This window comes from Lytechinus variegatus, chromosome 10 (genome assembly GCF_018143015.1).
Source record: "Lytechinus variegatus isolate NC3 chromosome 10, Lvar_3.0, whole genome shotgun sequence".
NCBI lineage: Eukaryota > Metazoa > Echinodermata > Echinoidea > Temnopleuroida > Toxopneustidae > Lytechinus > Lytechinus variegatus.
This window is the reverse complement of record NC_054749.1, coordinates 31,496,276-31,507,461: the sequence shown is the minus strand read 5'-3', so window position 1 is coordinate 31,507,461 and position 11,186 is coordinate 31,496,276. Positions and strand designations below refer to the sequence as shown.

The following is an 11,186-nucleotide window of genomic DNA, read 5'->3' as shown; positions in this document are numbered from 1 at the left end:
GCCCTTTAGAAAAATGAAGTTGATAATGTCATTATAAAATTTACCGAATCTTCGTGTCAAACATATGGTTATGAATTATTTGTCTTAATGTGCTGTTAAGTATTGTAGATAATATATGGCAGATGTTTGTAAATCAGTTTGTAATTCTATAATACATGAAAGACAATAACTAATCAAATGAGGCAGAGAAATGGTGCACAATGATATCTTAGTTACAAGAAACCCTGTAAAGAATATAATACTGTAGGATATACTATCGCTTTAATAAGAAGCTTCCGCAAATAGAACTGAATGACAGGATGGTGGAAGATTCAGATTAACTTATATGCGCATGCTTAGACTTACAAAGGGTTTGGAGCATGCGCAGATTGGTGTTTATAAATCCGAAAGCTCCCTAGGGATTCAGTACGAAAGACGTGGGTGGTTAATCTGAAAGCCCATATCACAGTGACCTTAAAGAACTTAATACTTTCATTAAAATTTTGAGCACAATGGTTAGATACTGATATAAATTCAAGGTGATACACAATTTAAAAAAATATCAAAAATCAAGTATTTCACTGAAAAAAAAAATGTTGAAATTTCGAAAAACCCATTCACATCGAGCGCAAAGATATACAGGTCCAAGGCGCCATTTTAAATACCGGATTATCATCATGTTTCAACAATTTTTTTAAAGAAATAGTAAGTATAAAATGCACACTGTCTATAAAAAATGATAATTGTGTATATATAGTACTATCGAAATGAGGTTGTTTAAATCATCTAGATTATTTAGTGAATGTTTTACAAAGATCATAAGTGTAATTGTTCAGTAACAAGAATTCCACAATTGCATGCTCGATTTCATTTTCCTGACTCATTGCTCACATGAAAGATAATACCCCTAAAATATGCAAAATCAAAGTCCATTCTCTACACTTCTCTTTTCGTTGTATTTCTTTGCAGAATTAATTTATTTCACACTTTCGTTGAATTTATTGATTAATTTGCAACGAGCATTCGATATAAAAATTGCGGTTTCAGTTAACCCAAGATTAATTTAAGCAATCCTGTAACAATGCTAACCGAATGGTTTACTTTGAACAAAAAATACACAAATCATTGTTGTATTGTATGCACACTATTTTCATTTATGAAGTCCTGACTGTTTTCTGTGTGATTATTCTGATTTTTCATCACCATGTGATCACCAAATTAAAATAACCATGTCATCAAACGCAATCTGATGCATCTATCATATTTACAATTTCAGAAGTAAACACAAACAAAATGAAATAACACACAACTGAAATACACACGCACACATATATATCACTTTTCATTTTTATTTTTTTTTACGATATACATTGCTTGAGTAGTCTATAATACCGTCCTTGGTGGCTCAAATTCGTCTGTTGTGATTGGCCAAGGTGCTTCATAACTATTCACCTCAGCAACCGTTGCGCTGTTGAATGAAAAAACGAGAATAAACATTGTCCAGTTAAACATGGTTTCATTCAGATCACTTATAATCATTATCATCATCGTCATCATCATTATCATCATCATCACCATCCTCATGATCGTCACCATCATCATTATCATCATCATAATAATAATATATTGCCATCACAAGTGTATTGATTTCCATAAGACTACCCGACCTTCAACTTTTTTTCCTATCATCGTTTAATTCCCATCATAATTAATTATACACACAATATATATGTGGTTTGAAAGACACTGAGAGGATTTCATGTCATGAACAAAGTAACATGGCTTAGACTTTTTGGTTATTTGATTGAGATTTTAATCAAATATTCAAATTTCAACTATGCCTCATAAAAACATGAATTATAAAGTAATTAGGATTACAAGTTCATGTATCAACATAAGGGAGAGGGTTAATCTATAAGGTAATGCAATAGATTTTCTCCATCCTTATGAAACAATCACATGTAATAATGAAAAGCATTATGTTCATATGTTGCATAATTGAATTCATAAGAAAGGAATATTCTTATGAAATTTGAAGGAATTGAGTCACGTAAATCCATTTGGAAGTAATATACTCTTATATCGTTCATGTTAAAGAAAATATTGAAGAATATATTCACATAAAGGGATATTATCTGTGTAAGTATGTAAAATAAATGATTCAAACTGGACAAAGAAATATGTTATGCCCAATGGTATCATTCAGAAACAAATACATTCATACATAATTGATGAGTATATATATTGACATAAAATAACCATATGTATTAAGTAACTTACTGAGCGCCATTATCTGGAGGAAGAAAGCCATAGAGATTATCATCAGCATGATTCTTGCTAGCTGATGAGGGAATACCATGCTGACGAGACATTGCTGATAATCTCCCGTCATCTAAAGCACCGTCGCCATGGTGACGAGCCGCCTGCTCAGCATCATAACGGATTCGACGATTTTTACTGCAGTTAAGGAGATGGAGAGATCAGTACATTACAAAATAAGGAAGCAAGATTGAGAGAATATTGATTTGCATATACAGGTAAATGAACTTAAATTTTTTTTATACATGAGAAATTAAAGCTGATAAGAATATCATCAAAACAGTAGGTTGAATTTAAATCTAGGGAATAAAGCTCATGAATATGGATTAGAGATCTCTATAATTCTTGTTATATAATTATGCAAGTTTTCTTCTTATACATGCAAGGTTTCCATTGTGATTTATAAACTAGATCAGGCTCCAGCAAGTCATTTTCCCACTTTTTCTGATCGATCCCGGTTGTTTTTACACATCAAAATATAGCAGAAACACTGCATGAAAGAAGCTTACATCTTTGATATGGAGAGGGAACTGATAAATTTGACCTCGATTGTTCTTTCACTTTTAATGTGTGGCCATACATTTTGCAAATTATAATAACACGTCTTCAATCTAGTTTTCATACTTTGCAATATTGTTATAGTAGTCAGTACATTAATAAGCATCATAAATTTTTGTGCTAACGATCTTACTTTGATTGGCAAGTCTTGACGAGGACAGTGCAGACGACGATAATAAATATGATACCCAAAACAGCACCAACGATAGTTGCGATCCACTTAGGCTCTTGTAAGACTTCCAGGACACTGCTCGATGATGAGCCTGCAACTAAAATGGATATGGACAATATGATTTAATGAGGGATTTATACATCGATTTGTTTGTCTAATTGCACAAAATATCAAAAAAATGACAGGAAATCTACTGTTGTTAACTTTCAATTGCGTCAACAAAATGTGCTCTGTCAAAAGCAGTGTTCCAGACAAGATAATGGCAAAAATCATCTCATTACATCAAATGTAACTCATCTGTTTTAGAGAATTTTTAATAAAATACAGAATGTATGTTCAGACTTGTGCTTTCTAAGCATTCAAGTAAAAAAAACATTCACCCGAAACCACATCGTCATGACAGTTTGGACTACATACCTGTTTGACAATTATCTCCCTCGAAGCCAGTCTCACACTGACAGGTATAAGCTGCTCCATTAGGGATACAAGCTGCTCCATTCAGACAAGGATTACTTGTACAACCAGCTTGTACTGGTAGGGTGGAAAAGAAGAAAAATCTAATAGTTAGTAATGGCTGATAGGGACTCCTTCCCTCCACATAGATATTATATCTGCTCCTAATTCAGAGCCTCACCCTACCTGTTAAACCAAATGTTTAGCCATAACCCTTTATCTTTTTTTCTAAACCTCTAATTTTTACTTCTTCAAATACAACCCGACTCAAAATTCCTTAATTCTAACCCTTTTCCTTGGTTCATGTGAATTAATCATTTAACATGCCAATAGTTTTTTTTATGTACCCTATGACAATTCCCTGAATATTGCACTGTATATAATCATTACCCCTACTCACACATCCAGATCCTTAATACATCCAAGTCCCTAATTCCTAAACACTTTTCCAATATTACCTCTTCCCTTTATTCTCTACCCTTTTCCTATTTTTTTAGATAAGAAATACAATGGACTTGAATAAGTTATGCACAAAATATATGTAGGCCTATCTTTAGAATATGATTTTTGTAACATAAATTAATTTCATTATTTCACACTTAAATTCTATCCTAAATACACACGATTTGCATTTGTGTACCCTTGTAATATTGGTATTGTCATCTTACCTTCGCAATTAGTGCCTAAATAGTCTGGTGCACAAACGCATGTATATTGATTGTCACCATTAATACACGGTCTGCTATTCTGACAAGGGCTGCTTGCACACTCATCAATATCTGGAAAGGAAACAAAATCAATTTCGAATGTATATTAATTTTCTTTAGCTTGTAGGAATTAATTACTGATGTATCATTTTCTTTTCTACGAAGAAAAAGAGCATGGACAGTTAACAACAACACGTTGACCTAGTATTCAAACCACACAATGAAAACAAATGTACTAGTAAACAAGAAAGAGAGAGAAAGAAGCATCAGCAGCAATAATCATGATAATGGTAATAGTAGTAGTAGTAGTATAAATAGCAGTAGAAGTAGCAGTGGTAGTAGTAGTAATAGTGGTTACAGTAATAGTAGTATATAGTAGTAGAAGTAGTAGTAGTAGTAGTAGAAGTAGGAGTAGTAGTAGTAGTAAAAGTAGTAGTAAGAGTAGTAGTAATAGTAATAGTATATAGTAGTAGAAGTAGTAGTAGTAGTAGTAGAAGTAGTAGTAGTAGTAGTAGTAGTAGTAGTAAAAGTAGTAGTAAGAGTAGTAGTAGGAGGCACTGGCGGATCCAGAGTGACACAGCTGGCCCGTGCCCTCCTTTTTTTTGCTTTTCAAAATATTTTGAGGTCGAAATATCATACATTTTAGGTTAAAACCCTTTTTTTTGCTTGTGAAATTTATCCTTGGAAAAATGTGCCCCCCTTTTGGAAAATCCCGGATCCGCCCCTGGTAGAAGAAGTATAGTAATAGTAGTAGTAGTAGTAGTAGTAGTAATAGTAGCAGTAGTAGTAGTAGTAGCAGTAGTAGTAGTAGTAGTAGAAGTAGTAGTAGCAGTAGTAGTAGTAGTAGTAGTAGTAGTAGTAGTAGTAGTAGTAGCAGTAGCAGTAGTAGTAGTAGTAGTAGTAGTAGCAGTAGTAGTAGTAGTAGTAGTAGTAGTAGTAGTAGCAGTAGTAGTAGTAGTAGCAGCTGTAGTTGTTGTAGTAGTAGAAGCAGAAACAACGATAACGGTAGTAGTAACAATAATAATAGAAGTAATATTAGAAGTAGTAGTAGACGTAACGGCAGTGATCGCAACAGCAGCAATTCGTGAAAAGAAAATGCCATACCGTCTAAGCATTGAAGACCAGTCCTTCCACTGCGGCATGCACAAGTGAAACCACCGACCGTATTTGTACACTCCTGGAAGGATTGACATGGGTTGCTTGTAAGGCATTCATCTGTATCTGTACAAAATAAACATAAAAAATGCAGAAATTCTTTATTCAATTCTAGCCTTTTCTCTGATCTGGATAGAAACTTTATTTTATGGCATTATGGGCTATAAAAGAAAAGTTTGTTTTCATGTCAATCTTTATTGGTACGTCTAAATTGTTAATGTAAAAAAGAAATTGGTACCTGATTAACAAAATTAATGACAGATTCAAAGTAGTTGTATTTTATCAAGAATACTGTGTACGAAAAAAAAATATTCTTTTGAAGGTCATATTGATTAAGGGTTGGTAACTTTATGTGATTATAACTTTTATGGAACCCTTCAATTTGACTGGCTGTTGTCAACAGTCTTATGAAAAAAAAACAATGGTAAAGTTGGAATTTTCATCTAATGATGATATCGAAAATAAAATGAAAAAAAAAACAAAACTGTTATATCTCATGATAGTATCATATGAAGATGAAAAGTGTTTTAATTTATGAGGTATGGGATTCTATCAAATTAAAATGAAAAATATAAATATTTCCAAAGAATATCTCATGGCTTTATGAATTAGTGTTCAATAAAAAAAAAAGTGACAACGAAACTCAAGAGGGTTACCTGTTTGGCATATATCACCGGTCCAAGTTGGTGGGCAATCACAAAAAGCTTCAGTAGTTACTGTGTTTACATAGCATGTGCCACCATTGAAACAATCCTTCTCTGGAGGAACACTACATGATCCTGTAAAATTGCAGAAAATCAGAGGAAAATAAAACATTAACTTATCATCAAAATATGATTTGAGGTTGATAATTGGTTGTTCTATGAAATCGATTCTAGGAACAAATCTGAAACTCTGCTTGTGTGTTAATTTCTAGTATCTCCCTACTTCTCATTGCATGTAGTTTGAAAGTCAGGGGCAGTGGTCATGGATAAAACACTTCATGTCATGACCTTGTTTCACAAGACTTGGTGATTCAGAACATAATTCATGCTTAAATTCTTACAGAACATAATTCATGCTTAAATTCTTACAGCAAAATTTGCTTTCAGATGATAAATAATAATAATAATAATGAGACTTGTAAAGCGCCAAATCCACTCTGTAGAGTGCTCAAGGCGCATAAAGAGCTAAGAGTTAAATAGCAAAGTTTTTTGAAGATTTTTGAAAGTTTCGACAGAGGTACATTTTTTATGTCTTCAGGAAGGCTATGATGTAATTGGACGACATCTGGAGTTGAGAACTGTAGCTTCAATTTTCTATTGGTTGTCATATTATGAATCCTGCCAAGGATACTTACGTCTGTCACATCGGTCACCTGAAAACCCTGCTGCGCATGTGCAGTTGAATCCAGTTGAGGTAGTCTCGCAGCCTCCGTTATTCAAACATGGGTTTGAATTGCAAGCATCTGGTGGATAAAATAAGGGTGTATACGAGCACACATAATACTCATTTAATCAAGACAATATTCAACCAATGATCCAATCAGCTTTTTAATGCATGCTTACTTTAATGGCATGAATGAACCAGTAACAATTAACAAACGTCCTCTTTCTTTATCAATTCTCCATCTGACGATACGCTGTAGATAATGAAACTCAAATATAGATATCTAGGACTACATACTATGCGGAAAGTTGGAGTATTCTTAAGTCTGAGCCCTGATGCCATACAAAATTGACTAGAACATTCTAAATTTAAAATTACTCTCACTAGAATTAAATTAAATTGAATGGAATTCATACCTATAATCCCACAGTTGTCTCCAACAAATCCTGGTGGGCAATTACATGATCCATCTGCCAGGCAAGTCCCTCCATTCACACAAGGGAACGGGTCGCATGGGTTAACTACAACACAAAGTGAAAAAATATCATTTATTTAACTGTAAAGATGAAAATATACATAGAATACTTATGGAATGATTTAATCAGTTGTCAAATACTCCCAGGTAGATTCCACGATGCTGTTTCCTCTGGAGAGAGTGACATATTAACATGATCACAATTATTATTGTTGATAGATCACAATTATTACTGTTGCTTTTTACGTTTTATAAACTTAAAGTCGTTATCTAAAACGTGACAATTTGAATTAATGTTATTTCGTTGTTGACTATATAGAAATGAGTAATCATAATACAGTGCAACATAATATTTGCTTTATAAAAATAGAATATATTGCTCAAAATTTGAATTTTAAAGCGTTCCAAATGTAATGGGTTGTGATCAAGATTTAATATAAAGTTGATCAAGTCTAATAGGAAGTAACTTTTGGGATCAGGGGCGGATCTAGAATTTGTCGATAGGGTGGGCATATTTTCCCGCGGAAAAATTTGACAAGCAAAAAAACTTAGTCAAAATATTTAAACCAAAAATTAAGGGAATTTAGTCTACGAAAAGAAATTGACAAGCAAAAAAAAAACCCAAAAAGGTCTTCACTTCCAAAATGGGGGCACTCTTCAATTTAACTGCATTTTTACATTACAAGTTTAATTGTGCCTCTCAGGGGGGGGGGGGGGGGGTAGCCGGCTCAGCCCCCCCCCCCCGCCCCCAGATCCGCCATTATCTTGGATGTCATAAATTATTAATATGTATTATATATCATAAGCCCCTTATAACTAGTGTGATAACCAGGTTTACAAGTAACCCATAATAGCGTTGAGGTTAGTGTTAAAGATCTTTTGTGAATGATTACCATGCATATAATTTGGAAACATACAAATAGAAAAGAAATACAATTTTCTTCACGTCATTGATGACAGACCGAGGCATAAAAAGATGTGATTATACATGTAGTGTTAGAACAGAAGGGATCGGGTCGAGACCAGAACTTAATTTAGATTTTGCAGGCATTACCCTTGGGCCTAGTCACTCTTAAAAAGTCTACTCTAGAAAGTATTCTCCAGCGGGAACATCCTCGTCAATCATACATCACAGCCTCTACTCTATCCCCTTTATACAGTGCGTATCAACAAAATTTCACACCTAGAAATAATCCTGTAGAATTATATATTTGTAATGTCTTGAAGCTTTTTCCACATTTAAACATTGGTACAGATCTCTTTAAGCAAATGTCGATGTATCTGTCGAAGAATCAAGCCGATTTCTGCGAGCTTTACAAAAATGAACAGTGCTCACTCAAGTATAACATTTTGTCAAAATTTTTACTTTCATGTGACAGATGAGACCCTAATTAAAGAGTATATTATGTGAAAATCAATTATCCCCATGTTGTATATTTTTACTTCCCAGTGCTTTTTCAAAGTGTAAACTTTTTATTGATAAACACTGTATATGGAAATATATCCGTTTGACCTGGATATTGCAAAATTTTATGCTACTTCAATTTCGACAGGGGTATGTATAAAAATTAGTATGTATAAGATTCAGTGTAAAAAAATAATCTTACCACGGTTTTATTCAAATAAAAAGCGTATTGTATTCAATGTAAGATTTGAATGTCTTTAGAGCTGATCTAATCAAATGTTAACACCAAAACCACCACCATCACCACCACCAACAACATAAGGAGCGACGATATTTTAATTGAAGGCGAGTTGATCTAAATGTGACATCATTTTCCTTCAATTAAAGACCAAAGGTAGGGATTTTAGAGAAATTTAGCCCACTCAGATCCTACTTTTGAAAACTTTTTATTCTCTCTTACTCTTTCTTTAACTACTTGTTACCCAATTCCCATAATCACCAAAAAGAAGAACATTTATTATGAAGATGATGACAAAGATTAGGACAATGATAGAAATACTAGTAATGTTAATTAAATCACCTTTGATCGTATTTGATGGGGTTATGATCATAACAATTATAATAGCACTTTTTGATAAAAGAATCAATATAACTACATTGTGGTGATGCACATAAATCGAAAGTAATGGAATACTTAAAGCAAAAGTTCTTGTATGAAAGCATGCTTAGAATGTGTGACTATTTTTTATTATAAGATCAAGTACAAATTAAATTAATTGAATGGATAATTAAAACTTTGCGCTATCAAGCATAGAAAAAAAAATCCCACTACGTTCATGGAAAAGAAGGGTGAAATTAATGAGAGAACAAAAATACATACTGTATACAGCAAGAAATAAAAAAGAAGACTCAAGAACAGTTAAGAATGGCTAATTTAGTAATTTAAACCCAATGAAATACATGCAGATGATTACGTATAATACATTTTAGTGCAAAAATGAAATAAAAATGCTTAGTTTAGTAAACGCTTGGTATGTCTGATTTTATTACGCCTCGTCGGTATCACATACCAGGTGTAAGACACTGTCGACCAGTCCAGGCGAGCATACATGTGCACGAAAAACCATTTACGAGATTACTGCACACACCATTATTATAACACGGGTTGCTGATACATGGTACGTTGGCTAGAGATATGAAATTCATTTGAGAAAGCAGACGAAAGGTGGGAATAACTACATGTGCTTCAAAAACTTATTAAAGCAATTAGGCAACAAACTTCACATGAAATTGAAAACAGGGGGTGGAAGGCAGCCTAACTTCTTTAAAGATGCAAAAGAACGGGTTTCATAGCAATATTGTCATTTATAAAAATATAAAAATAGTCATTTTATAAATGTCCAATTTGTGACAAAATGAAAATAGTGTTAAAGATTAATGGTGCAAATATCCGCTTGGTCTCTTAAAGCAGAACACTAGCTATGCAGAGAAACTTTTAATTTCAGCAAAATTCATCATAAAATAATATTGAAATATATAGAGTAGGTGCTAAAAAGGATAGGTAACGACTGCTATCAACAAGAGATAACGTAATTATAAAAAAGGTTCCTGATATGCAAACTCGAGTAATTTAAAATGCCTCTCTTATCCAAGTAGGAAAAATTATTGAAATCCAGCTTCATTGGAATTACAATGAATTGATAGATGTCATCTCTTGTATCTTAGTCTTGAGAGAGGACTTTTTCATTTTAATGATAAAGTGCACATTCCATTAAGCAAATACTTGAAGCAAACAAAACAGCAAACTTGTCAGTAAACTCTGCAAACAAATTTTTAAATTCTTGGAAGTCGGAACACAACTGGCATACACTTCATAAAACCTCAATAACAATAATTTCAATATACTGCAAAAAACATTTGTGAGAGGACTACACCAAATATTTCACATCGGTGTAGAATATTTGGTGTTAGATCAATTCCTATTGGTGTTTGTTATACATCTAAACACATTTAATTTGTTCAACGGCACTGTTAGTGTTATATTCAAACTGCGCGGCACATGTTCGACACCTTAGGATGTACTCCTCTCACACACAGACTGGTGTTATTTGTAATATTATTATTAAACGTTTCATTTTACGAGATCAGTACCTCTCACAACTGTCATTATTTGTTATTGATGAAAACGTTTATGAAGCGTGATTCAAATGATTGTGTATATTTTCTCATATTTACCAATAGCGATTTCACAGTTTGTTCCAGTGAATCCCGATGCGCATGTGCAGTCGTAGTCGGCTCCTTGGTCCATACACTGTCCTCCATTCATACAGGGGTTACTAAGACAGGCGTACTGGCTACCCGCTGAAAGTCCATTAAAATATTTAAAAATTAAAATGTTTATTTGCATATTATTTTTACCAAAAAAGTAAACTTTATTATTTCAACGAAACGTGGGAGTTCTGTATGAATATATAAAATGTAATTACGTGTACTTTAAATGTAGAGTTTATTTCTCTTCATTATTAGAGGAAGTTATTTTCAATGCAAGATTAGCATACAGCATGCGATAATCTAATCCTTCTAAGCAGTATTGCA

The 11,186-nt window shown here is 33.2% G+C and overlaps 1 protein-coding gene across 3 annotated transcripts in view; it reads right to left on the bottom strand.

Annotated features, from left to right (window-relative positions):
• Positions 1-1,345: 1,345 nt before the first annotated feature.
• LOC121422898 (neurogenic locus notch homolog protein 2-like) overlaps positions 1,346-11,186 on the bottom strand; it is a 54,633-nt gene continuing 44,792 nt past the window's right edge. For 2 of the 3 annotated variants that reach the window (XM_041618136.1, XM_041618138.1), the window contains 11 exons: positions 10,827-10,952; positions 9,662-9,778; positions 7,128-7,232; positions 6,683-6,790; positions 6,000-6,122; positions 5,293-5,409; positions 4,150-4,260; positions 3,446-3,559; positions 2,990-3,125; positions 2,260-2,436; positions 1,346-1,447 (listed from right to left, as the gene is read on the bottom strand). In XM_041618136.1, the coding sequence (XP_041474070.1) occupies positions 1,363-1,447; positions 2,260-2,436; positions 2,990-3,125; positions 3,446-3,559; positions 4,150-4,260; positions 5,293-5,409; positions 6,000-6,122; positions 6,683-6,790; positions 7,128-7,232; positions 9,662-9,778; positions 10,827-10,952 (1,319 nt within the window). In that variant the 3' untranslated portion in view covers positions 1,346-1,362. The remainder of the gene's footprint in view (positions 1,448-2,259; positions 2,437-2,989; positions 3,126-3,445; positions 3,560-4,149; positions 4,261-5,292; positions 5,410-5,999; positions 6,123-6,682; positions 6,791-7,127; positions 7,233-9,661; positions 9,779-10,826; positions 10,953-11,186) is intronic. The other variant, XM_041618137.1, reaches the window with a different exon arrangement.